The sequence below is a fragment of the Canis lupus genome, chromosome 16, assembly GCF_003254725.2.
Source record: "Canis lupus dingo isolate Sandy chromosome 16, ASM325472v2, whole genome shotgun sequence".
NCBI classification, from domain to species: domain Eukaryota; kingdom Metazoa; phylum Chordata; class Mammalia; order Carnivora; family Canidae; genus Canis; species Canis lupus.
In genome coordinates this window covers 46,236,529-46,259,444 of record NC_064258.1, presented here as the reverse complement: position 1 = coordinate 46,259,444, position 22,916 = coordinate 46,236,529, and the positions used below count along the sequence as shown (strand labels likewise).

The window sequence follows — 22,916 nt, the reverse complement described above, 5'->3', positions numbered from 1 at the left end:
CTAAACACAGAACAAAATATGGTTTAATTGAATCCAGGAGTATATATTATAAGGATAATACATGACCTGGTGGAGTTTATCCTAGGAATGCAAGATTGGTGTAATGTTTCAAAATTAATCAATGGAATTACCACATTTACAGATTAAAGGGAGAAACCCCCCCCCCCCCAACATGATCACTTCAATAAATGCAGAAAAAGAATTTGACAAAATTCAACCAGTTTATTTGTATCACAATCAGTCTTGGAAGCTAATGATAGTGTCTCCTTAGGAGCAAGGACGGGTATACGAACTGTTCTATCTAATAAAGGTAATGTTTCCACCAAGAAACATTAGGTATGCATAGGTATGCTTCGTGCGCTCATAAAAGATTTGAGTTTGAGTTCCCTAGGTTCAGAGTTCTCTCCTGTAATGCAAAGTGCTGTGTGACCCTTTTCGTGTTGCCTATAGGGACTAGGGCTTGGAAAATCAATGCAAAAGTGCTGGTGTTTTGGCTACTGCTATTGCTGTAACAAACTGCTCTTCATCTCTAACCCAGGACTCTCATGTCTTCCACTAGAACCCATGACACTGTGTCAGGCCAACATTAGCTTACAAGTTTAGCAAAATCTCAAGGATGTTCACAGTTTTGACAATATAAAAGTGTATACCTAATTCCAGTTTCTAATTAAAAATTAATTAAAGGTAATAATAATAATATATAAAAGTGAATTTAAAATAATTTTGTGGAGAGGGTGCCTGGGTGCCTCAGTCAGTTAAGCACCTGACTCTTGAATTCAGCTCAGGTCATGATCTCAGGGTCCTGAGATCAGGCCCCACATCAGGCCCTGTTCAGGATGGGGAGTCTGCTTGAGATTCTCTGTCTTCCTCTCCCTCTGTCCCTCCCCACCCCCTGCAGTGCTCTCTTTCTCTCTCTCAAATAAATAAATTAAAAAAAATGATTTTGTAGAGAAAAAAGTACTGGACAAAGCATTTTGAAATATTGATTTTAGAAATTTATTTACATATCTTAGATGGAAGCAATTGATGCAGTTGACTTGGAATTCCTGGGGGAAAAAAGAGAATTTTTTTAAGGTGGGAGTCCCAAGTATGCTTCAGAAAACAAAAACGAAAACCCCACTCCCTGCCAAAGTTGCTTTATGCATCTTCAACGTATAGAAGTAATATAAATAAAATAACAACATGAATTTTATCAAAAGAGCAAATTCCCTTTTTTAAAAGAGCAAAAGTATTAAGTAATTCCAGTATCTAATAAATTAGATACAAAACTTACAAGACTAAATTATATTCATCTTAAAAGTTTCCCTCTTTAATTGCTGTGCTCTGGCTTGTGCCCAATAGGTGAAAAATACCTTAAACACATCTCTATTAATCCACCAAATTGCATACCTTTCAAATCAGGAGCGAGAGGTTTACTCCTAGGACCAGAGGCGTCTTCATAAGTATCAAAATGGAATTTCTCTCTTCTTGAAATATAACCCATTTTTGATAGGTCACTCTGTGTACTACGTATTTTTTCACTTAGGTTTAAATAATCTCTTTGAAGATTCCGCATCTCAAATTCTAAGGTATCCCTTTCATTTTCTATACTTCTTACATAGTTTTCTAAAAGTATTTTGTCTTCTGAAAGTCTATTGATGCTGTTTTCAAATTTCATATTTTCTTTACTATGTTTTTTTAGTTCTTCTTTTAGAATCTGATTATCTGTTTTGATTTCCATTACCATTTTTGATAACATTTCACATTCATTGCCCATTTCTGACAAACTATTTTTATAAATACTTGCTTCTGATTTTGCATTTTTTATTTCTTTCAGAAAATTCTCTTCTGCAGTAGATTGGTATGTTTGAATATTCTCAATTTCTCTTTCCATCATTTGTCTAGCAGCAATAGATTCTTGTAATGCTGTTTCAAGATTAAGTTTTTCATTTTTAACTGTTTCTATTATTTGAAGAAGTGTCTCTTGTTCAGTTTTTGCCAACCTTTCTTTCTCTTTTAGTTGCATTATCTCTAGTTGGTTTTCCTTCAGTTCATTTTCAACTGAGCTTCTTTCCTTTAGAAGCTGGTATGTTTTTTTCTCTAGCATTTCCTTTTCATCTTGTATCAATAGAATATTTGTTTTCATTGATTCCATTTCTATACTCATTCGATTATTTTCATTATTGACAATGGCCATATCATTTTGAGTTTTGTGTTCCTTACTTTTTAGTTGATCTAATGTTTCTATCATTTGTTGCTTCTCCAAAGAAAGTTGACTGTTTTTTTCCTCTAGAGTTTTATTTTGTCCTACAAGAACATTATATTTGCTAATTATTTTTTTTAATTCTTTAAGACATTCTTTACCATCTTCTTCTGTTTTAATTAACTTGGACTGAATAGCATTCTTTTCTTCAACCAAATTCTTAAGTTGCTTTTCATAGGTTTCAATTTTCTGTATCAGAGATTGGGTAGTAAAGACAAGAGGTTTTATTTTGGTTTTAAGGGTTAGATTTTTATTCTCTAGTTCTGTGACTTTTTTCTGTACCTGCATAGATTCTTTTAGGTAATTCTGTAAGTACTGAATTTTTGCAACACACTGCTCAGTAACAGAACTGACTTTGGATGTTTTCTCATTTTCAAATATTGTTGGTCCTTGTTTTACTACCAATGGTTCTGTTTCTTTGTCTTTCATTTCATATTTTGTTGGGTCAAAGAATGACAGCGTATGTCTTGGAACTCCAGAATGGAATTTTAAATCTGTAATATTCTTGCAAGTGATAGGAATTTCTTTGCTGTTTTTCTCATTTCTCTTTCCCCTGTGTATTTCACTCTTAGATAGCCTTTTACATTTCCTGCAAAAGTTCACATGCAATTTTGACACTGTTTCCCTGAGTGGGAGTAATTTGTTTACTAATGCCTCTAATTCTGAAATTCTCTTTGATTTTATATCTTCATTTAAGTTACTTTCTATATTTTCTTTCTTAATAGAGTTAATTTTTTCCTTGTGACTGGGGGACAGGTCATATTTATCATTGCTTGGGACATTTGTATCAGTTTTTAAAGTCTGAAGTTCATTTGTAAGTGCCAGTTCTCTATCATGTGACTTTTGTAACTCTTCCTTCATTTGTTTGATAGAATTGCAGATATCATCTAAATTTTCACAAAATCCATGCTTGAGGAAAGGCTCAGTAATTTTGAGTTTATCCAGAATTACTGTATCAGCTTGAGACATCACATTTTGGGGTGCACGAGGTAGAAAACTATAAAGGTTATTATAATTCTTCAACATGTCAGAATTCTCTGAAAGGTTCATAGTTATGTTTGAAGCTTTATTATCTGTTGAAGTTCTCTGAGTTAATAGGTCCTTGAAATGTATCTGGGATGGAATATCAATACCTTGAGAGATATCACTGCTGAATTTTTCTTCTGTTGAATGAGTAGTATTAGACTCCTCAAAATGATGAATTTTCTCCATAGAAAGGATTCCTTCTTGATTCTTTATGGGCTAGTGACAATAAAAAGCATATTATAAATGTACTATCATTTGCCACATGACAAGAAAATCAAGAAAATATTTTGTGGAGCATTTATTTTTACAACTAAAATGAACATTCTATCCATTTCTTCTCTACAGTCAGAGAAGTCTAAAAATGTGATTCATTTTCTCCAGAAAAATCTAACAGATATTTTGAGATCTGTAACTTTGGTCTTCACAATTTGCTTAGAAATTATACTTATTTCTGCAGTAGGTGACCTACATGGACCAATCCTTTAATTGCAGACATAGAAATTTAGAATCCCCCAAGAGACCATCATATGTGGATGGGGGGAATTAGAAGCAATAGGTCAAATGCAATAGGAAGTTTAAGGAAAATGAGTATTCCACTTCTGGGCTGTTTGTCAACATTAGCTTGCATACCTATTTCAGATGATTCTAGGGCTGTGACTATTCTAAAAATGCGAGTTCTGATCAAGGTAGACAGAGTGAGTGACTCAGTTCCAACCTGTTTCTAGAGAATTCACCTCAGGTCTTGGTCAATCTTTTTTTTTTAAGATTAATTAATTAATTAATTTATGAGAGAGAGAGAGAGAGAGAGGGGCAGAGGGAGAAGCAGGCTCCATGCAGGGAGCCCGACGCGGGACTCGATTCCGAGACCCCAGGATCGCGCTCCGGGCCAAAGGCAGGCGCCAAACCCCTGAGCCACCCAGGGATCCCTTGGTCAATCTTAAAGTAGAAAAAATCCTAAGTGGATAGAGAGGCTAAGAAAAGCTGCCTTATATTTTAATTTACTTGGGAGTCTTTTAGGTATTCCTATGACAGCCGATTTGCCCCAGAAGAAGGTTTAGAATGTAAAGATAAACTGGTTGTAGTAACATTTTTGAAGTAACTAAATATAGAAATAGTTTGGAGAGAATAACATACCAAAGCTTTTTCAATGTGTGTGCCGAATACTAGATTTTTTTCTGAGCTAAATTGTGGGTTTTCTACATCAATAATGCTTTTGTTCAAGATTTCACTGATTTCAGACTGTACCTTTAAAAAATAAATTGATAATGTTAGAATTTAATTTCATATTTATAAACTTATGAATGTCTAGAAATAATAGATATTATTATTGAAAAATACCTTTAAATTTCCTGGACATAAAAATTCTTTTCCATCATATAGAATATAAATTAAATATTTAATTTATCATAATCTTTATCATTAAAGGAGTTTTTTAAAGAAAATTATGCCTTTATTATATGGTTTTAAAATCAGAAAAACTTAATTTCATAAAGCAATAAAATTTTAAGAACTATATTCAAGTAATTTTGGATGTTTGATTTTTATATTATTGAATAAAGCAGAGATTTTTTATCTCTGTCATCAGAATAAAATTTATTCTGTCATCCTCAGGAGGAGTTTGTCTTCTCTTGCATTTCCCTGCAGTTGCTTTTAGTATAAGAACATGACGATGAACTTTGTATTCGGGCTATAGTAAGTATGTGTTATGTTATGGATGACCAATACCCATACCCTATTCTGTTAATATTATCCCTTATTTGTTCTGGATAAAGTCCATGTGCTTTTGGTTATCCCATTTCCAGCTGCATGTGACTAAGAGTTAACCAGTCAGAACCCTGCCTTCCTTTCCACAGTGATTTGTTCAAGCACTGCATATAACCCAATCTTGGTCAGTCAGAATCAGGTCAAGAATTTCAGTATCAACTGTTACGGGAGAAAAGCATGGCCTCTTTTCTGACTGGGATCTGGAAGGATAAAAGCCTAGAGCTTCTAGCAGCCCTTTTGCTACCACATGGAGCTGAGAATCCAGGAACCAGTGAGACTGGTTCCTGATGATCTAAGTCCTGACCATATGGATTAAGCCATCCCAAAGTGAACTGACCCTAGGATTTTCAGTTACCTGAGCTAATAAAATACACTATTTCCCTAGGTCAATTTGAGTTAGATTTCATATCACTATAATGAGAGTTCCCATTTGTAGATCATACATAGGTAGCACTTTAAACATGCATTAAAAAGAAAAAAACAAAACAAAACAAAACAAAAAAAACCAGCGAGTGCTATTTCTTTTTGACTCATATCCAAATTCAACTATAATAGAATGTTTCCCCCAAACAAATTTTGATCCTGGAATATGTTGTGGCCTTATTTTATTACATTCTACATGAACTAATAAGTTGGCTAGTGATCATTAGCTTACAGGGTCATATCTTATGTTTGGATATTTCCCATATAGAGATCAAAAGAAACATACCATGCTAACATTCTGCAAAGTCTGTATTCGAAGAGCCTGAAATGATTCCAGTTGATGCTGAAGGGCCTATAAAAAAATTAAACATGGTATGAAATCAGACCATTTTGAAATTGCTATTATTTCTTTTTATATATATCCCCCAAAGTTGCCTATTACTAGAAAGGATCACATGAGGGTCAAAAGACTCAGATTCTTAGTCATTCTTGCTAATTCTTCTATGCATTTTCATGAAGATTTTTGTGGAAAATCCATGTTTATTTAGGAAGGATTTATTCTGAAAGAGATCAGCCTTTACACAAGCATTTGGAGAAAAATGAAAACGAACTTACTTTCAGTGCTGATTGTGGTTGGATTTGATTTTCTGATTCTGACATGCAGCCATATTCTAAAGAGCAAAATTGAAAAACCATGTGATCTAATTCTTAAGTTTTATTTTTAAACAACTGTAATAGAAAGTAGTCTCCTAACTTTCTTGGGTAGTGAGATAGTAAGAATTTTGATGTTCACATTAGGAAGAACTCAATGGAAGTCACATAATAAGGTCAAGATAAATTTTCATGTGGCTTAAAATACCTACTTGAGATTGTAATACTGGTTATACTTTTATAATAAACCATTAACTTGTAATGCCAAACTTGTAACTCTCAACTCGATTATCTTTATATTTGCAATATAAACTGCATTTAAAAAGAAAAAACAATCTAAAAAAAAACACAAAGCAATCTCATAATCCTGTTATGGGAGACCTTTGACAAAATACTGTATAGGTCTTAGTGTCTATGAAATGGCCATGTAATGCTTTTCCTCATCATGGAAAACAAATTGGATTAACAGAGCATGATTTTTGTTATGCCTTTAGGAAAAGTACTGTAAAGATCCATGTGTTCCTTCCTAGAAAATAGACTATAGATCTGTAACAGGGAAGAGACCATAAACCATTTGCAAATTTCCCGACGTACATCCCTCTTTGTCCAAATAGGCCTTTTGCTTGCTTTGTAAATTGTTATTAAAGAATTTAAAAAGCATTCTGTCCCAAATGAAATGAGATTTATGATGGAATTTCCCATAGGCTGACAATTTCTGCCCTGAGAGAAGTTTTTAAAAGAGGTCAGCACATCTCCCCTTTCGAATGACAGTCTGCCAGATGTTACAGGAGCTAGTTGCCAAGTACAGGAATCCCCCAACCCCATCTGCCATCTGGCTCTCATCATTGAGAGAGCAACTGTGGTTCAGAGAGTGGAGCTCTTTGGTCAATTGAAGAATCCCACCTTCATCAGAGGGCAGGGAGGGACAGTGAGTCTGTTTGGATATTGCTCAGCTTTGCATCTTCCTAGAAATAAAACAGTAGGCTGAAATGCTCATCTCGGAGAGATTAAAAAACAAAACAAAATGAACTCAAGTGAGATCTGGACAAATGCAACAAGGCATCCCAAAGTTTCTCAGACTCTCAGACAGCTTTTAATAAACTCAAATAAATCAAATTGCAAATCAAAACCAGTATCACCTAGAACTCCACCACCCAGAATTAACTGTTATGAATTTTAGGTACTCTCAGTCAGCTCTCTATGCATATATGCAGAAAAAAAGAAATTATTTTAGAATGGTCGGATCATATTATACATGTAACTTTTGATAAGTAGTATTAGATTTATGTTTATTTTAACAGAATAAAGAAAATCGCAATTAGTTGTTATCACTAGTATTCGGATTTTTTCACTACATGAAGGATTGTTTCCTATGAGATCCCTCTAAGCTAATGAAAGTATATCATGAAAGGAATAAGAGATTGGAACTTTTATGTTTTTAATGACATGCACTTCCATTGTATTCAGTGTTGATTTAGCCCCTGCCAAGAAGGGGAGTACATGATCAGAAAATTAGCATTACACTTGCTTTCACATTTACTCCCCACTTTTCATGATATTTGCTTATTACATTATTTTCATACTGTGATGTTTTATGGTGTATTACATTTTGTTATGTGATCATAATTTCCACAAAGCAATTTAAACACAAAGATAGGACATTATTATAAATATTTTCAGCCTTCAACTTTATTCTTATGGATTTACTGTTCAAAATTCCATCTCTTTTTTGAATCTGCAGCACCGGGCTCCCTTTTCTACACAGGTTTCCTTTGTCTCATTAGAAGGATTTGCAAGTTCAAGGCTAAGTACAGGATTTCTTTTGCTAAAACCAAGTACAAAATATGGGTCAAATTTAAAGACTTGGTAAAGGGCTATATATATACTGCTTCTACATATATTTCCCTCCTTCCATCGCTTTCTTCTTTTTTGACCATAGTATTATTGCAGTTACCATTATACTTCTTTTCATATGGCTCAGTGCAACCTGAGCAACTCTGCTCAGAATTTCTATTTTCTTTGAAATAGTGTAGATGTTTTCTCTTGACATCCTTCTCAGAGTCCGTTGGTCTGTTTCTCTGAGATATAGTTTCAAGGCCAGTATGTTTTCCTATCCATTTTCTATAGCCTTAAAATTAGGTGATGGGGTCTGGGGTAAGAGACATCACTTGGAGCTGTGTTAAGCCTCTGTTGGAGGAAGTGATTTCTGCTGTTTTATTGTTGTTCCTTCAGACTGGTTAGAAATCTAGAGGAGATATATCTTATTACTCTATGGAGAGAACTCTCTTGTTTGGGATCATTTCCTCAATTCAGTATGGAGTCCTGGGACTAGGACTGTCACTGTAAAGGTTGTTCTTTACACAAGGGCTCCTGGCCTAAAGATATGTGTGGCTGAGATGCTCCACCACACTCTGCTAATTGGTACCCTATGTCAGTTTGCATATATCTAGAGTTGGATTTACCTTTCTCTAATTCATGCAAAGTCAGAACTTCTTTCCTCAGAGCAAAGTAAGACCCTGTTGATCAGTGTCCAGGTTTACCTATCTATTCTCCCAGCTGCTCTTCTCTATTCATCCAAACCTCAATCAGCAGAAAGGAAGACAGGAGAGGCATTAATGAATATTTTCAGAATTTTGACTTGTTTTATTGCTTTGGAAAGTCAGAAGCAGTGTCAGAAGTCAGTCTGTAGTTTGCCTCGCCAGAATCTTCTGTTTTATTTTTGGCCTCTATTTTCCAATTTTTTGTTCTTTTTCAGGTGTTGCTGGTGAAGTTTTTGCTGGTCTTCTAGTTCTGTTTTTTTTTTTTTTCTTTTTCATTTCAGTTGGTACTAGAAGAAGGAGATCTGGGATCTTCCTTGGCTCTAAAATCTCTACCTGAAAGTCTAGAATAATTTTTATAGGTTAATGATTCAGATTTTTTTTGTTTGTTTGTTTCACATTTAGTAGTTCATTCCTTCAACATCATTCATTCAAATATTGAGTGTCTAGTATATGGTATGCCCAGTTGTAAGTACTAGAGACACAGCAATGAATAAGACAAACAAAACTCCTGTGGTACCTCTCTCAGTTCCTACATTCTGGAGAATGAACAGAAAAAAGCAGCAAAGACATAAACAAAATACTTTCACTTTTAAAAAAAGATTTTATTTATTTATTCGTGAGAGACAGAGACAGACAGAGAGAGAAAGAGAGAGAGAGAGAGAGGCAGAGACACAGGCAGAGGGAGAGCAGGCTTTCTGCAAGGAGCCCAATGTGGGACTTGATCCCGGATCCGAGGATCACGCCCTGAGCTGAAGGCAGATGGTCAACTGCTGAGCACCCAGGTGTCCCATGAAAATACTTTCAAATAGTGATAACACAAAGAGGATAGGCTATTGTGAAGCTGAAGATAACACTGAAGAGAGTGGTTAGCAGAGGCATATCCCTGGACTGAATGTGGCAAGTTTTAGCTAGATGTGCTCTGGACTGCTTGTGAAATGAAAATTGTCATCACCTCCAATAGAACCGAGGCCCTGTAAAACTCTGGTCAGGAGATATGATGTGGGCAGGGGTTTGTGCTGGTTTTCTGAGGGAGGAACCTGCCATGCTGAGATTGAAGCAAGCATGTTTGAGAAGGGCAATTCCACTGGGTTCAGCCAAGATTACTATATGATAAGAAGAGGCCAGCCAGGTGAACATCTGTAGGAAGATATTTGGAGCAGAGGACATGGCAGGGTCCTGAAGCAGAACATGCTTATCTGTGTTTGCTGAACAGAAAGTCAGTATGGCTGTGGCTTAATAAGCAGATGGAAGCCCATGATGATTAGAGGTCAGAGGAGGACACAGGGCTAGATTTTATTTAGGACCTTGTGGACCAACCTGAGGAATTTGGCTTTTATTTTAAGTGAAAGAGGACTTCAAACACAAGAATGATTTGAAAAAAAAAAAAAAAAGAAACATTTATAGGTCACTGTACTACATGATAATGGATTATACGGTGGAAATTGTGGGACTACTGCAGTAATCCAAGTGAGGGACAAAAGTATCTTGGACTAGAATGGCAGAGGTAAAGATGGAGAAAAATAGGTGCATTTAGAATAGATTTTATGAGATAAAGCATTACTAGGGGATTAAATGTGGCTGGAAGAGATGAAAGAAGGATGATTCCTGACTTTTTGGTGAGAGCAGATGGATGATGAATGATGATGTTATTTACTAAAATGGAAAAGAATGGAGTTGGAAGATGTTTTAGGGAAAACTTTTAGACATGTTAAAGTTTTCTGTTAGTTGTCAAAGTGAACATCAAAAGGCAGTGGGATATTCCCATCTCTCGTTCAGGGGAATGGTTATGAACACTGTATTGGAAAATACAGATGTTACTGCTGGCCTAGACAAGGGCAATTTCTATGTGGTGTCAGGCACAGAAGCTCAACTGAAGTAGCTGGAGAGAATGAAATGTAAAGATTTGTGGGCATTGAGTATACAGAGCTCTTTTGAGTTTTACTGTGGAAATAAATATTAGGGTGCATATTAGAAAAGACGTGCAGGTCAGGAAGAATTTTTTTAACCATGGGAGATTCTAACATGCCTGCTTCCTATTGGAATCATGTAGTAGAAAAGGAGAAGAGTAATTCTGGAGAATGAGGGAGGTTAATTGCAGAAGCTGAGTACTTGAGAATTCCAGAAGAGCTAGGATAAAGAGGAAATGAGCTTTGATTGAGCAGGGACAATTCTTCCATTGAAACTGGGGACAGCAGGAAGAGGAGCAGGAAGATGATGGCAGAGTAGGACCCTAGGCTCATTTTGTCCCATGAACACAACTAGATAACTATCAAATCATCCTAAATACCCCAGAAATTATCCTGAAAAGGATAAAAGACTGACAGAAAAAACTCCACAATTAAAGCAAGAAAGGAGGCCACGTTGAAGAAAATGGGAAGTGTGGAAACATGGTTTAGGGGAGATCACAGCTGCAGGAGAAGGAGCCATGGCTGCAGAGAAGAGAGAGAGAAAGAGGAGCACACAGGGGAATGCACAAGGAGAAGGTTGCCCCAAAGCCACTTGTTTAGAAAATGAGAGGGGCTGTATTCCATGAGGTTTTGAAACCACTGGGGCTTAAAGCCAGGAGTTTTAAATATCAGCAGGCTTGCCTGGGATAGAGCTAAGAGAGGACTATGCTGCTCCTAGAGAGAAGGCAGGCAAACAACCAGGGGCAGTCAGTATGGAAATTACAATCTGAAAAGCACCTAACGCACACAGTGAGGAGATTATTTGCTATTCTTAGAGTATGTTCCTGAGAAGCAGCATTCACAGGGACACCTCTGAAGGAACAAAGGAGTTTGCCAGTGCCATTTCCCTCCCCTATCCCTCAGCATAAACACACAGCCACCTGTGGGAAGCAGTGCAGCACAGGCACTGGTTGCCTAACTTGCTTACCCCAAGCCCCATCGCCCTGAGTTCCAGTGGAATAGCCCTTCTCAAACATGCACGACTCAGTTCCAGCATTGCATGTCCCTCCCCCAGAAGACCAGTGCAAACCCCTGCCCACACCATGACTCCTGACCAGAGAATTTTGCAGGGCCTCAGTTAGAGTGGAGGTGATGACAGGTCTCATTTCACAAGCAGTCCAGAGAATTCTAGCTAAAACTCACCACATTCAGGCCAGGGACCAAACACTGCCCAAAACATGCAAAGAAAGGCTCTGCAGATGAATGGCCTGAAGGACAGAGCAGCCAGGACACAACAGCAGAGTGCACACACTACAGATACTCTTTGAAGTGCTAAGCCTTGGGCACTACATGACCTCTTCTCTATAAGGGTATTAATTTCAGGAGGAGGAGGCATAACTGGTTTTTCTAACACAGAAAGAAGGCAGACTTAGATAAAATGTGAAGACAGAGGAATTTATTGCAAATGAAAGAGCAGGATAAGGCCAAGGCCAGAGATCTAAGCAAAACAGATATAAGTAACATGCCTGATGGATAATTTAAAGCAGTGATCATAAGGATACTCACTGGGCTTGAAAGAAGAATAGAAGACATCAGTGAGACCCTTACCACAGAGGTAAGAGTTAAAAAATAATCTGAAATGAAGAGTGCAACAAATGAGAACAGAAACACCCTTGATACAATGAACAGCAGGCTGGAAGAAGCAGAGGAATAAATTAATGACCTAGAACAGAGTAATGAAGAGTAATCAAGTTGAACAAAAGAGAAAAAAAAAAGAATTGTGCAAAATGAGAATAGATTTAGGGAACTGGGCAACTCCATCAAATGTAATAATATTCATATTATAGGAGTACCATAAGAAGAAGAGAGAGAAAAGGGACAAAATTTATTTGAAATAATAGCTGAAAAGTTGCCTAATCTAAGGAAGGAAACAACATCCAGATCCAGGAGGCACAGAGAACTCCCATCAAAATCAACAAAAGCAGTCCAACACCAAGACATATTATAATTAAATTTGTAAAATATAGTGATAAAGAAAAAATCTTAAAAGCAGCAAGACAAAGTGAAAATCCATAAGGCTAGTAGGAGATTTTTCAAAAGAAACTTGGCAAGTGAGAAGAGTGGCATGATATTTTCAATGTGCTGCATGAGAAAGATCTAGTCAAGAATACTCTATCCAGCAAGGATATCATTCAGAATAGAAGGAGAGGCAAAAGTTTCTCAGACAAACAAAAACTAAAGGAGTTCATGACCATCAAACCAGCCCTGCAATACTGAAAGGCATTCTTTGAGTGGAAAAGAGGACAAAAAATGACAGTATAAAGGCAGGAAACACAAAAGTAGTAAAAATAAATATTTCAGTAAAAACCAGGCCAGGAACTAACACACAAAAAAGGATATAAAATATAATAATGTATACCTAAAATGTGGGGAGGAGAGGAGAAAAGAATGGATTCAAACTTGAATGACAATCAACTTAATATAGACTATTTGCAGAAAAGGTTATATACAGGCCTAATGGTAACCATTTATCAACAAAAACTAATAAACATGCAAAGCATAAAGAGAAAGAAATACAAATATATCACTAAAGAAAATGAGCAAACCATGAAAAAGAGAAAGACAAGAGACGATTGAGAAAATCTCCAGAAACAAGCACAGAACAAGTAATAAAGTGGTAATAATACATATCTATTAATATTTACTTTGAGGGTAAATGAACTAAAGGCACTAATCAAAAGAAATAGGGTGTCAGATGGATAAAAAAACAACAACACAAGACTCATCTATATGTTGCCTACAAGAGGTCATTTTAGACCTAAAGACCCTTGCAGATTGAAAGTGAGGGGACAGAAAACCATTTATCAGCAAATGGATGTCAAAAGAAAGCTAGAGTAGCAATACTTACACTTTATACAAAGTTGACTTCAAAATGAAGACTGTAATAAGAGACAAATAAGGGTGCAATATAATAATAAAGTGGACAATGCAACAAGATACAATAATTTTAAGTATTTATGTACCCAAATATACAGAACAATTAATAATGATTAAACAACAGCAACAAAAACAATAACAAACATAAAGGAACTTACTGATAATACTACAATAATCAGAGGGGACTTTTACATCCCACTTACATAAAGGGACAGACCATCTAAACAGAAAATCAACAAGGAAACAATGGCTTTGCGGGATCCCTGGGTGGCGCAGCGGTTTGGCGCCTGCCTTTGGCCCAGGGCGCGATCCCGGAGACCCGGGATGGAATCCCACGTCGGGCTCCTGGTGCATGGAGCCTGCTTCTCCCTCTGCCTGTGTCTCTGCCTCTCTCTCTCTCTGTGACTATCATAAATAAATAAAAAAAAAAAAAAGGAAACAATGGCTTTGGCTTTGAATGATACACAGGATCAGATGGACTTAATAGATATATTCAGAACATCTATCCTGGGGTGCCCAATGGCTCAGTTGGTTAAGCATCCCACTCTTGGTTTCAGCTCAAGTCTTGATGTCAGCCAGGGTTATGAGATTGAGCCCCATGTTGGACTCCATGCTCAGTGTGGAGTCTGCTTAGGGTTCTCTCCTTATCCCTCTTTCTCCCCTGTGCCCCTCTCCCTTCTCTCTCTCTCTCTCCTCATCCCTGTCTCTAAAATAAAATCTTTAAAAAAATAACATTCCATCCTAAAACAACAGAATACATATCCTTTTCAAGTGTTCATGGAACATTCTCCAGAGTAGATTACATATTGGATCACAAAAGAAGTCTTAACAAATACAAAAAGACTGAAGTCACACTATACACCTTTTCTGGCAACAATGCTATGGAACTAGAAGTTAACCACAAGAAAAAAAATTGGAAAGACCACAAATACATGGAGGTTAAATAGCATGCTTCTAAACAATGAATGAGTCAACCAGGAAATCAAAGAAGAAATTAAAAAAATACACAAGAAGAAATGAAAATGAAAACACAACAGCCCAAAAGCTTTGGGAATGCAGCAAAAGTAGTTCTAAGAAGGAAGTATATAGCAATACAGGCCTACCTCAAGAAGCAAGAAAAATCTCAATTAACACCTAACCTTACACCTAAAGGAGCTAGAAAAAGAATAACAAATGAAGCCTAAAGCCAGCAGAAGGAAGGAAATAATAAAGATTAGAGCACACATAAATGATACAGAAACTAAAAAAACTTAATAGAACAGATCAAGGAAAACAGAGGCTGGTTCTTAGAAAAAAGTAATAAAATTGATACACCTCTAGCCAGACTTATCAAAAAGGAAAAGAGAAAGGACCCAAATAAATAAAATCACAAGTGAGAAAGGAGAAATAACCAACACTACAGAAATGCAAACAACTATAAGAGCATATTATGAAAAACTACATGCCAACAAATTGGACAACCTGGAAGAAATGGATGAATTTTCAGAAACATATAAACTACCAAAACCGAAAACAGGAAGAACTACAAAACTTGATCAGACTGATAACCAGCATTTTACTGAGTCAGAAAAAAAAAAAAACAAAAAACAAAAAACAAAAACTCCCAATGGACAAAAGTCTAGGACTAGATGGCTTCCCAGGAGAATTGTACCAAATATTTAAAGAAAAGTTAATATCTATTCTTCTCAAACTATTCCAATAACTAAAAAAGGAAGGGAAATTACAAATTCATTCCATGAGGCCAGTATTACTCTGATATCGAAACCAAATAAAGACAACACTCAGAAGGGAACTACAGGGGGATCCCTGGGTGGCTCAGTGGTTTACGCCTGCCTTAGGCCCAGGGCGTGATCCTGGAGACCCGGGATCGAGTCCCACATCAGGCTCCCTGCATGGAGCCTGCTTCTCCCTCTGCCTGTGTCTCTGCCTCTTGCTCTCTCTGTGTCTCTCATGAATAAATAAATAAAATCTTAAAAAGAAATTGAAAGAGAACTACAGGCCAATATCCCTGATGAACATAGATGCAAAAATTCTCAAATACTAGCAAACCAAATGCAACAATACATTAAACAAATCATTCACCAAGATCAAGTGGAATGTCTTCCTGGGTTGCAAAGGCAGTTTAATATTCTCAAATCAATTGATCTGATGTGATGTCACAATAATAAAAGAAAGGATAAAAATAATACAATCATTTCAATAGATGCAGAGAAAGCATCTGACAAAGTACAACATCCATTCATGGTAAAAACCATCAATAGTAGATTTAAAGCAAACATACCTCAACATAATAAAGTCCATATAAGAAAACCCCACAGCTAATATCAACCTAAATGGGGAAAAACTAAGAGCTTTTCCTCTATGGTCAGGAACAAGACAATGAAGTCTACTCAAACTACTTTTATTTAACATAGTACTGGAATCCAAGAAACAGCAATCTAATAACAACAACAACAACAACAAAAGTATCCAGATAGGCAAGGAAGAAATGAAACTTTCACTATTTGCAGAGGACATGATACTACATGTAGAAAACCTGAATAAATTCACCAAAAAAATGCTAGAACTGATAAACGAATTCAGTAAAGTTGCAGGATGCAAAATCAATGCACAGAAATCTGTTGCCTTTCTATATACCAATAATGAAGCAGCAGAAAGAGAAATTTAGGAATCAATCCATTTTACAATTGTACCCCAAACAATGAGACACCTAGGAATAAACCTAACTAAAGAGGTGAAAGACCTGTGCTCCAGAAACCATAAAACAGTGATGAAAGTAACTGAAGATGACACAAAGGAATAGAAAGGCATTCCATGATTATGGATTAGAGGAATAAATATTGTTAAAATATATATATATATATTATTATATATAATAATTATTATATATAATATTATTATATATAATATATATATATATATTACCCCCAAACAATACACATTTAATGCAATCCCTATTGAAATACCAACAGCATTTTTCATAGAGCTATACCAAACAATCCTAAAGTTTGTATGGAACCACAAAAGACCCTGAATAGCCAAAGCAATCTTGAAATAGAAAAGCAAAGCTGGAGACATCACAATTCTGGACTTCAAGTTATATTACAGAGCTGTAATCATCAAAATAGTATGGTACTTGCACAGAGATCAGTAGAACAGAATAGAATACTCAGAAATAAACCCCCAGGTATATGGCCAATTAATCTTCAACAAACCAGAAGAAATTATGCAATGGGGAAAAGATAGTCTCTTCAACAAATGGTGTTGGGAAAACTGGACAGCTACATGCAAATGAATGAAAATAGGCCAATTTCTTATACCATACATGGAAATAAATTCAAAATGGATTAAAGGCCTAAATGTGAGACCTGAAACCATAAAAATCCTAGAAGAGAACACAAGCGGTAACCTCTTTGACATCAGCCATAGCAGTTCTTTTTTAGGTATGTCTCCTGAGGCAAGTGAAACAAAAGCAAAAATAAACTATTACAACTACATTAAAATAAAAAGCTTCTGCGCAGCAAAGAAAACAAAACTAAAAGGCAGCCCTTCAGAATGGGAGAAGATATTTGCAGATGACATATCTGATAATGGATTAATATCAAAATATATAAAGAACCTATAAAATTCAATACCTCTAAAATAAATAATCTAATTAAAAATGGTCAGTTAACATGAATAGACATTTTTCCTAAAACAACATACAGATGGCCAACAGACACACGAAAAGATGCTCAACATCACTTATCATCAGGAAAATGGAAATCAAAACTACAATGAGACATCACCTCATAGCTGTCAGAACGGCTAAAATCAACAACACAAGAAACAACAGGTGTTGGTGGGGATGTGGAGAAAGGAGAACCTTCTTGCACTGTTAGTGAGAAGGCAAACCGGTGCAGCCATGGCAGAAAACAGTATGGAGTTTCCTCAACAGCTTGAAAATAGATTTACCCTATGATACAGCAATTGCACTACTAGGTATTTACTCCCAAAATAAAAAAGTACTAATTTGAAGGGATACATGTACCCCGATGTGTACAGTAGCATTATCTACAATATCCAAATTATGGAAATAGCCCAGGCTGTCCACTGATTGATAAATAGTTAAAGAAGAAGCAGTATATATGTGTATATATATATATATATATATATATATATATATATATATATATACATACACAATGGGATAGTTCTCAGCTATAAAAACAGATTGAAATCTTGCCACTTGCAATGACATGAATGGAGATAGTATTGTGCTAAGTGAAATGAGTCAGTCAGAGAAAGACAAACACCATATGATTGCACTCATGTGAAATTCAAGAAACAAAACGTAGGTGCAAAGGGGGGAAAAAGAGAGGCAAACCAAGAAACAGACTCTTAACTATAGAGAACAAACCGATGATTACCAGACGGGGTGAGGTGGGGGGATGGGGAAATAAGTGATGGGGATTGAGGAGGGCCCTTGTGATGAGCACCAGATGACATATGGAATTGTAGAATCACTATATTGTACACCTGAACTGGAATTAAAAAGAAACTTGACAAAAAAGAAATGGGGGACAGCAGATAATATGCTAAAAATATCTACACAAGTAGATGGGTTAGCAAATTTTAAGTTTGAGGGTCAGAGAGTTTGGGTCTGATTGTTTCCATTTCTTTTTAATATAGCGTGAGATTTTGTTAATGAGATGAGTGGTAGTGATGAAGGGTTTTGGAGATTGAGGAAACTATGAGCGTGAAGTAGTTATCTTGGAGAAGTTTTGAAGAAGCATTTGCTGGGGAAATAAAGTGTTCCAAGCAGCACTGAGATCCATGTTATATGACTTGGAAGTGAGTGGTTTTCTCCTGCAATGTTCAGATGATTCAGTGAAGGGATAGGAAGGCAGAGAGTCTGATTTACCAGTTTTTAAAGGACATTAAAATTAACTTTTTGGTTTTTTTATGAGTTTCAGAGACATTGGCTACTACTTATTCCCAAAGGACAGTTAATCTTAAAATTCAGCAATAGTTAACCACATAGAATTATGTGATTCTAGAATTGGAAGGGAAATTACCAAAGAGGCACAGGAGAGAGAACACAATCACAGGTTATCACTAATTATTAAGTCCTTGCTAAACATGCAATATTGAGAGGTGTGTAGAACTAAGTGGAAGATATGGTCCCAGCCCTGAAGAAGCTCATACTCTACGGAAAATGAAATGCAAGAAATAGTATTCATGTTAAATTCAATTAAATTCTCTGTCTCATATTTAAATGTGAGGAGTAAAAAACAGGATGGTTATCAGTGGGATGGCTTTTGAAGTAATTAAAAATATGGGAATTTACTATGAAACCTGCAGAAGATTATGTCATATTCAACGTACAGGCATACTTCGTTGTATTGTGCTTTGCAAAGATTGTGGTTTTTTTCACACACTGAAGGTTTTGGCAACCCTATATCAAGCAAGTCTATTGGTGCCATTTTCCCAACAGCATCAGCTTACTTTGTGTCTCTGTGTCACATTTTGGTAATTCTCACAGTATTTCAAAAATATTTGCTTTCATTATACTTGTTCTGGTGGCCTGAATCAGTAACTATAACTTGCTGAAAGCTCAGATGATGGTTAGTATTTTTTACCAAAAAAAGTATTTTTTAATTAGGGTATGTACATTGTTTTTTTATAGACATGATGCTATTGTATGCTTAATAGACTACAGTAATATAAGCATAACTTTTATATGCACTGGGAAACTAAAAAATTCATTTGACTCATTTTATTGTGACATTCTCTTTATTGCAATGGTCTGGAACCAAACCCTGATCTGGAACCAAACCCACAATATCTCTGCCTGTATTAAGTGCATCCCTGAAGCTAACAGACCAAGGAGTACAAATCAGACAAAGGAGAACAATGAGTTTTTAAAATGCAACATAGTAATGATTCAGTATAGGATTTTAGATACTGGGTAGTCAAAGCCTTATAATTCTCAGGTTCAAATGCAGAGTTTTGCTATGACAATTCAAATTAACTCCTAGAAGGAACTGTTTTACAAAGCCTAATGAGGTGTGACACTGTCTGCATGAGGCTCCATCATGGAAGCCACGAACCAGGCTGCCTGTGCTTGAATCCTGGCTTTGCTATACATTTGCCATGAGGGATAACTCTAGGTAGTTGCCCAGTTTGTAGAGAAAGCCCTTTGCAGAATGCATGGTGCAAACTAAATGCTCACTACTAATCACTACTGCGGAGACAAGGGTATTACTGATATGATGATGATTCGGTAAATTTAAAATTCCAATTGCGATGGAGGGTAGTGATGACTGCTCAAAACTCTTTGTTTTCCATTTTGTGCCAAATAACCCTCCAGGTCCTTACATGGAACTACCGTGCTCCCTACCCCCATTTCCTTTCTGATCCTTTCTCTTACCCTTCCCCTTACTCAATTCTGCTCCAGTCACACCAACTGTTCCTCAACTGTGCCAAGCTTCCCCCTCCCTCACGGCCCACGTTGTTTTTCTCTCTGGCTCTTTCCCTGGAAATCCATAGTGATTTCTCCTTTATCTCCTTCGGGTCTTTGCTCAGATGTGATCTGCCAAGTAAAGTTTCCTACCATCCTATTTAAAATAAAATCGCACAACTCATTCACCTCTGACACTCCATGTTCTCCCCCACGCCCTCTGTACCTTACTTTTCATCATGGGATTTACAAATCCCATCTTACACACAATCGCCTTTGTTCCTTCCAGTGGAAGGTAAGCTTCATGTGAATGGGGATTTTGCATATTTTGTTCACTGTTGGATCCCCAGCACCTAGGACAGCACTTGCTCAAAAATATTTGTTAGATGAATGAATGGATGAATGAATGAAGACTTGGTGGAACAGGGGTGCTAAAAACACCACACTGGGTATCTTGAAGATTCAGAGTATCCTTCACATCTCCATTCCAATCAACCAAGGGTTACATAGGCTAACTACTTATTCTTTTAAAATTAAAGAGACCTCAGAAATATTATAGTTTCTTTTAACTCAGAATTATTTATGCAAATGGGGTTAATAATCTGTTGGTTAGCGTCACATGGTGACAATGAAGTGTAGATAAGAGAATAGAAAAAGGAGAGGGAACGAAGTCATACCTCCTAATTTTGCAGTCCAAGGCAGTACCTGACTTCAAATCCATGGTCTTAAAAAGCTGCCCTTGCTACACTCTGTTGTAATCCCTCTGCTTTAGCAAGATGGACTGTAGCTCTTAAATAAGCGCATGTGCCATTTTGCAAGGAACTTCATTTTCTGTTATGCTGGCATCTTCCCCCAGGGCCCCAAATCTCACTCATGTTAGAGACCATGTGAAGCCTCCTTGGGCTTCTCTCAAGGAAGTGAGAGTCCAGCTTCAGGGTTCTCAGTATGATACCCCTAACTGGGACTTTACACACATCTTATTGATAGTTTAAGTGGAGCTTGAAATTGTAGCTTCTTGGTTATTTCAAATACCCTCCCTATACAATACCCTGTAGCCCACAAATATTTACTGTAAAAAGTAGTTTCTTTTGGGAAAAGTATATGTCTTTTCAGAATCTGCCCCAAATATCATTCTTATTGGTGTTCAGAGAAGCTGTACAGTATTGCATGGTGTTTAAGGCCTGGACTCTGGAGCCACCCTGCTGAACACTGGATTTTTCACTCCCCACCTATGTGACCTTGGGGAGTTAGCTAATCACTCTGTGCCTCAGTTTCCTTATAAAATGTGGATGATGGTAGCACCTACTTCATAGGGTGGTTGTGAAGATTCAATGAGTTGAAACACTTAAATGCTTGGAACAACATCTGGCACGAAGTAAGTGTGCTGTGTTAGCTATTTGGAGCGCCATAACAATAGTTACCCGAAGCACCTATGTGCTGGAAGCGCACCTGTCGGGCCAGTGGATTTAGGCAAGGTAGCCCTTGCCTATGGTAAAAGGCGGAAACATCACTGCCGTGGACAGTTTACCTGCTTCACTGCCACCACTTTCCTTTACCCCGTCAGAGGAATTTAGGATCTTGGACGCTGAAAGGAGAACGCAGTCCACTTCATCCTCTTCCTCGTGATGCTTCTCTGTAACAGAACCACAGGTGGCTTCAGCTTGGTTGGGAGGCGGCGGCCAAGCGTGCGAGTCGGGCCGCGGGCGCCCTAAGCAGCCACGGGAGGGCGCGCTGGGGCCACGCAGCGCGGCGGGCCCCGGGGCCGCAGGGGCTGGCAGCGGAGGCCGGGGCTGGAGGCGGCGCTCTTCTCCCCGCGCAGCGCAGGGTGCGCGGCTGGTGGGCGAGGGCGGCGCCACGGTGGGGACCCGCGCTGGGGGTGCGGGCGCCCTCCACTGCGCGCCCCCTCGCCAGGGCTCCCCGTCCACGGACAGCTCCCCGGCCAGGCCCTCACCCGGGCTCATTCCTGCAGCTCAGGGGCGCCTCCCAACTGTCTGCCCCACGCATTCCGCCCACTAGCTTCGCGCCGGCGCGGCCCGTTGCCTGGTAACCGGGTGGCCGGCCGCCCGGAGCGGCTGCGGGGTGCGCGCCGGGATGCGCGCGAGGTGCGGCGGGGGTGCGCGCGGGGTGCGGCGGGGATGCGCGCGGGGTGCGGCGGGGGTGCGCGCGCGGGTGCGGCGGGGGGTGCGCGCGGGGTGCGGCGGGGTGCGCGCCCGGGTGCGGCGGGGGTGCGCGCAGGGTGCGCGCGGGGTGCGGCGGGGGTGCGCGAGGGGGTGCGCGCGGGGTGCGGCGGGGGTGCGCGCGGGGTGCGCGCGCGGGTGCGGCGGGGGGTGCGCGCGGGGTGCGGCGGGGGTGCGCGCAGGGTGCGCGCGGGGTGCGGCGGGGGTACGCGCGGGGTGCGGGGAGGTGCGCGCCCGGGTGCGGCGGGGTGCGCGCGGGGTGCGGCGGGGGTGCGCGCAGGGTGCGCGCGGGGTGCGGCGGGGGTACGCGCGGGGTGCGGGGAGGTGCGCGCCCGGGTGCGGCGGGGTGCGCGCGGGGTGCGGCGGGGGTGCGCGAGGGGGTGCGCGCGGGGTGCGGCGGGGGTGCGCGCAGGGTGCGCGCGCGGGTGCGGCGGGGGGTGCGCGCGGGGTGCGGCGGGGGTGCGCGCAGGGTGCGCGCGGGGTGCGGCGGGGGCACGCGCGGGGTGCGGGGAGGTGCGCGCCCGGGTGCGGCGGGGTGCGCGCGGGGTGCGGCGGGGGTGCGCGCGGGTCTCCGGGTCCCGGGGGGCGCTGCTCGTCCCGCCCGCGCTGGCCCAGCTGCCTCGCGGCCCCCCGCCCCCCCCTCCGCGGACCAGGCCTCCATCTGGTTCGTAGGCTGACGCTTAAGACCGCACGTGTTGGACCGCAGCTGTGTGGACCAAGGGAGATGCTTGGAGAGCCCGCAAGCACCCAGGAACTTGCTCCGCTTTTCATTCCATTGTTTGTTTATTTTGCTTCCCTCTTCGTTTTTTTTTTTTTTTTTTTCTTTTT

At 39.3% G+C, this 22,916-nt stretch overlaps 2 protein-coding genes across 3 annotated transcripts in view; one reads left to right on the top strand and one right to left on the bottom strand.

The window, feature by feature from the left end:
- The window catches only part of C16H4orf47 (chromosome 16 C4orf47 homolog), a 35,505-nt gene extending 29,658 nt beyond the window's left edge, over positions 1-5,847 (top strand). Inside the window, exons 8-9 of the transcript XR_007402790.1 lie at positions 4,880-4,960; positions 5,724-5,847. The gene's annotated coding sequence lies outside the window, so the exon portion shown is untranslated. The remainder of the gene's footprint in view (positions 1-4,879; positions 4,961-5,723) is intronic.
- On the bottom strand, positions 973-22,000 carry CCDC110 (coiled-coil domain containing 110). Of its 2 annotated transcripts, XM_025471783.2 has the most exons (7): positions 21,863-22,000; positions 21,440-21,544; positions 6,071-6,126; positions 5,742-5,807; positions 4,403-4,513; positions 1,390-3,484; positions 973-1,046 (listed from the first exon to the last, which is right to left on the bottom strand). In XM_025471783.2, the coding sequence occupies exons 1-7, from the start codon at positions 21,870-21,872 to the stop codon at positions 997-999; spliced, it is 2,493 nt and encodes an 830-aa protein (XP_025327568.1). In that variant the 5' UTR covers positions 21,873-22,000; the 3' UTR covers positions 973-996. The 2 variants fall into 2 exon arrangements, with proteins under 2 accessions (XP_025327568.1, XP_025327569.1); XM_025471784.3 differs by lacking the exons at positions 6,071-6,126; positions 21,863-22,000 and having other exon boundaries at positions 21,440-21,833.
- Positions 22,001-22,916: the final 916 nt, after the last annotated feature.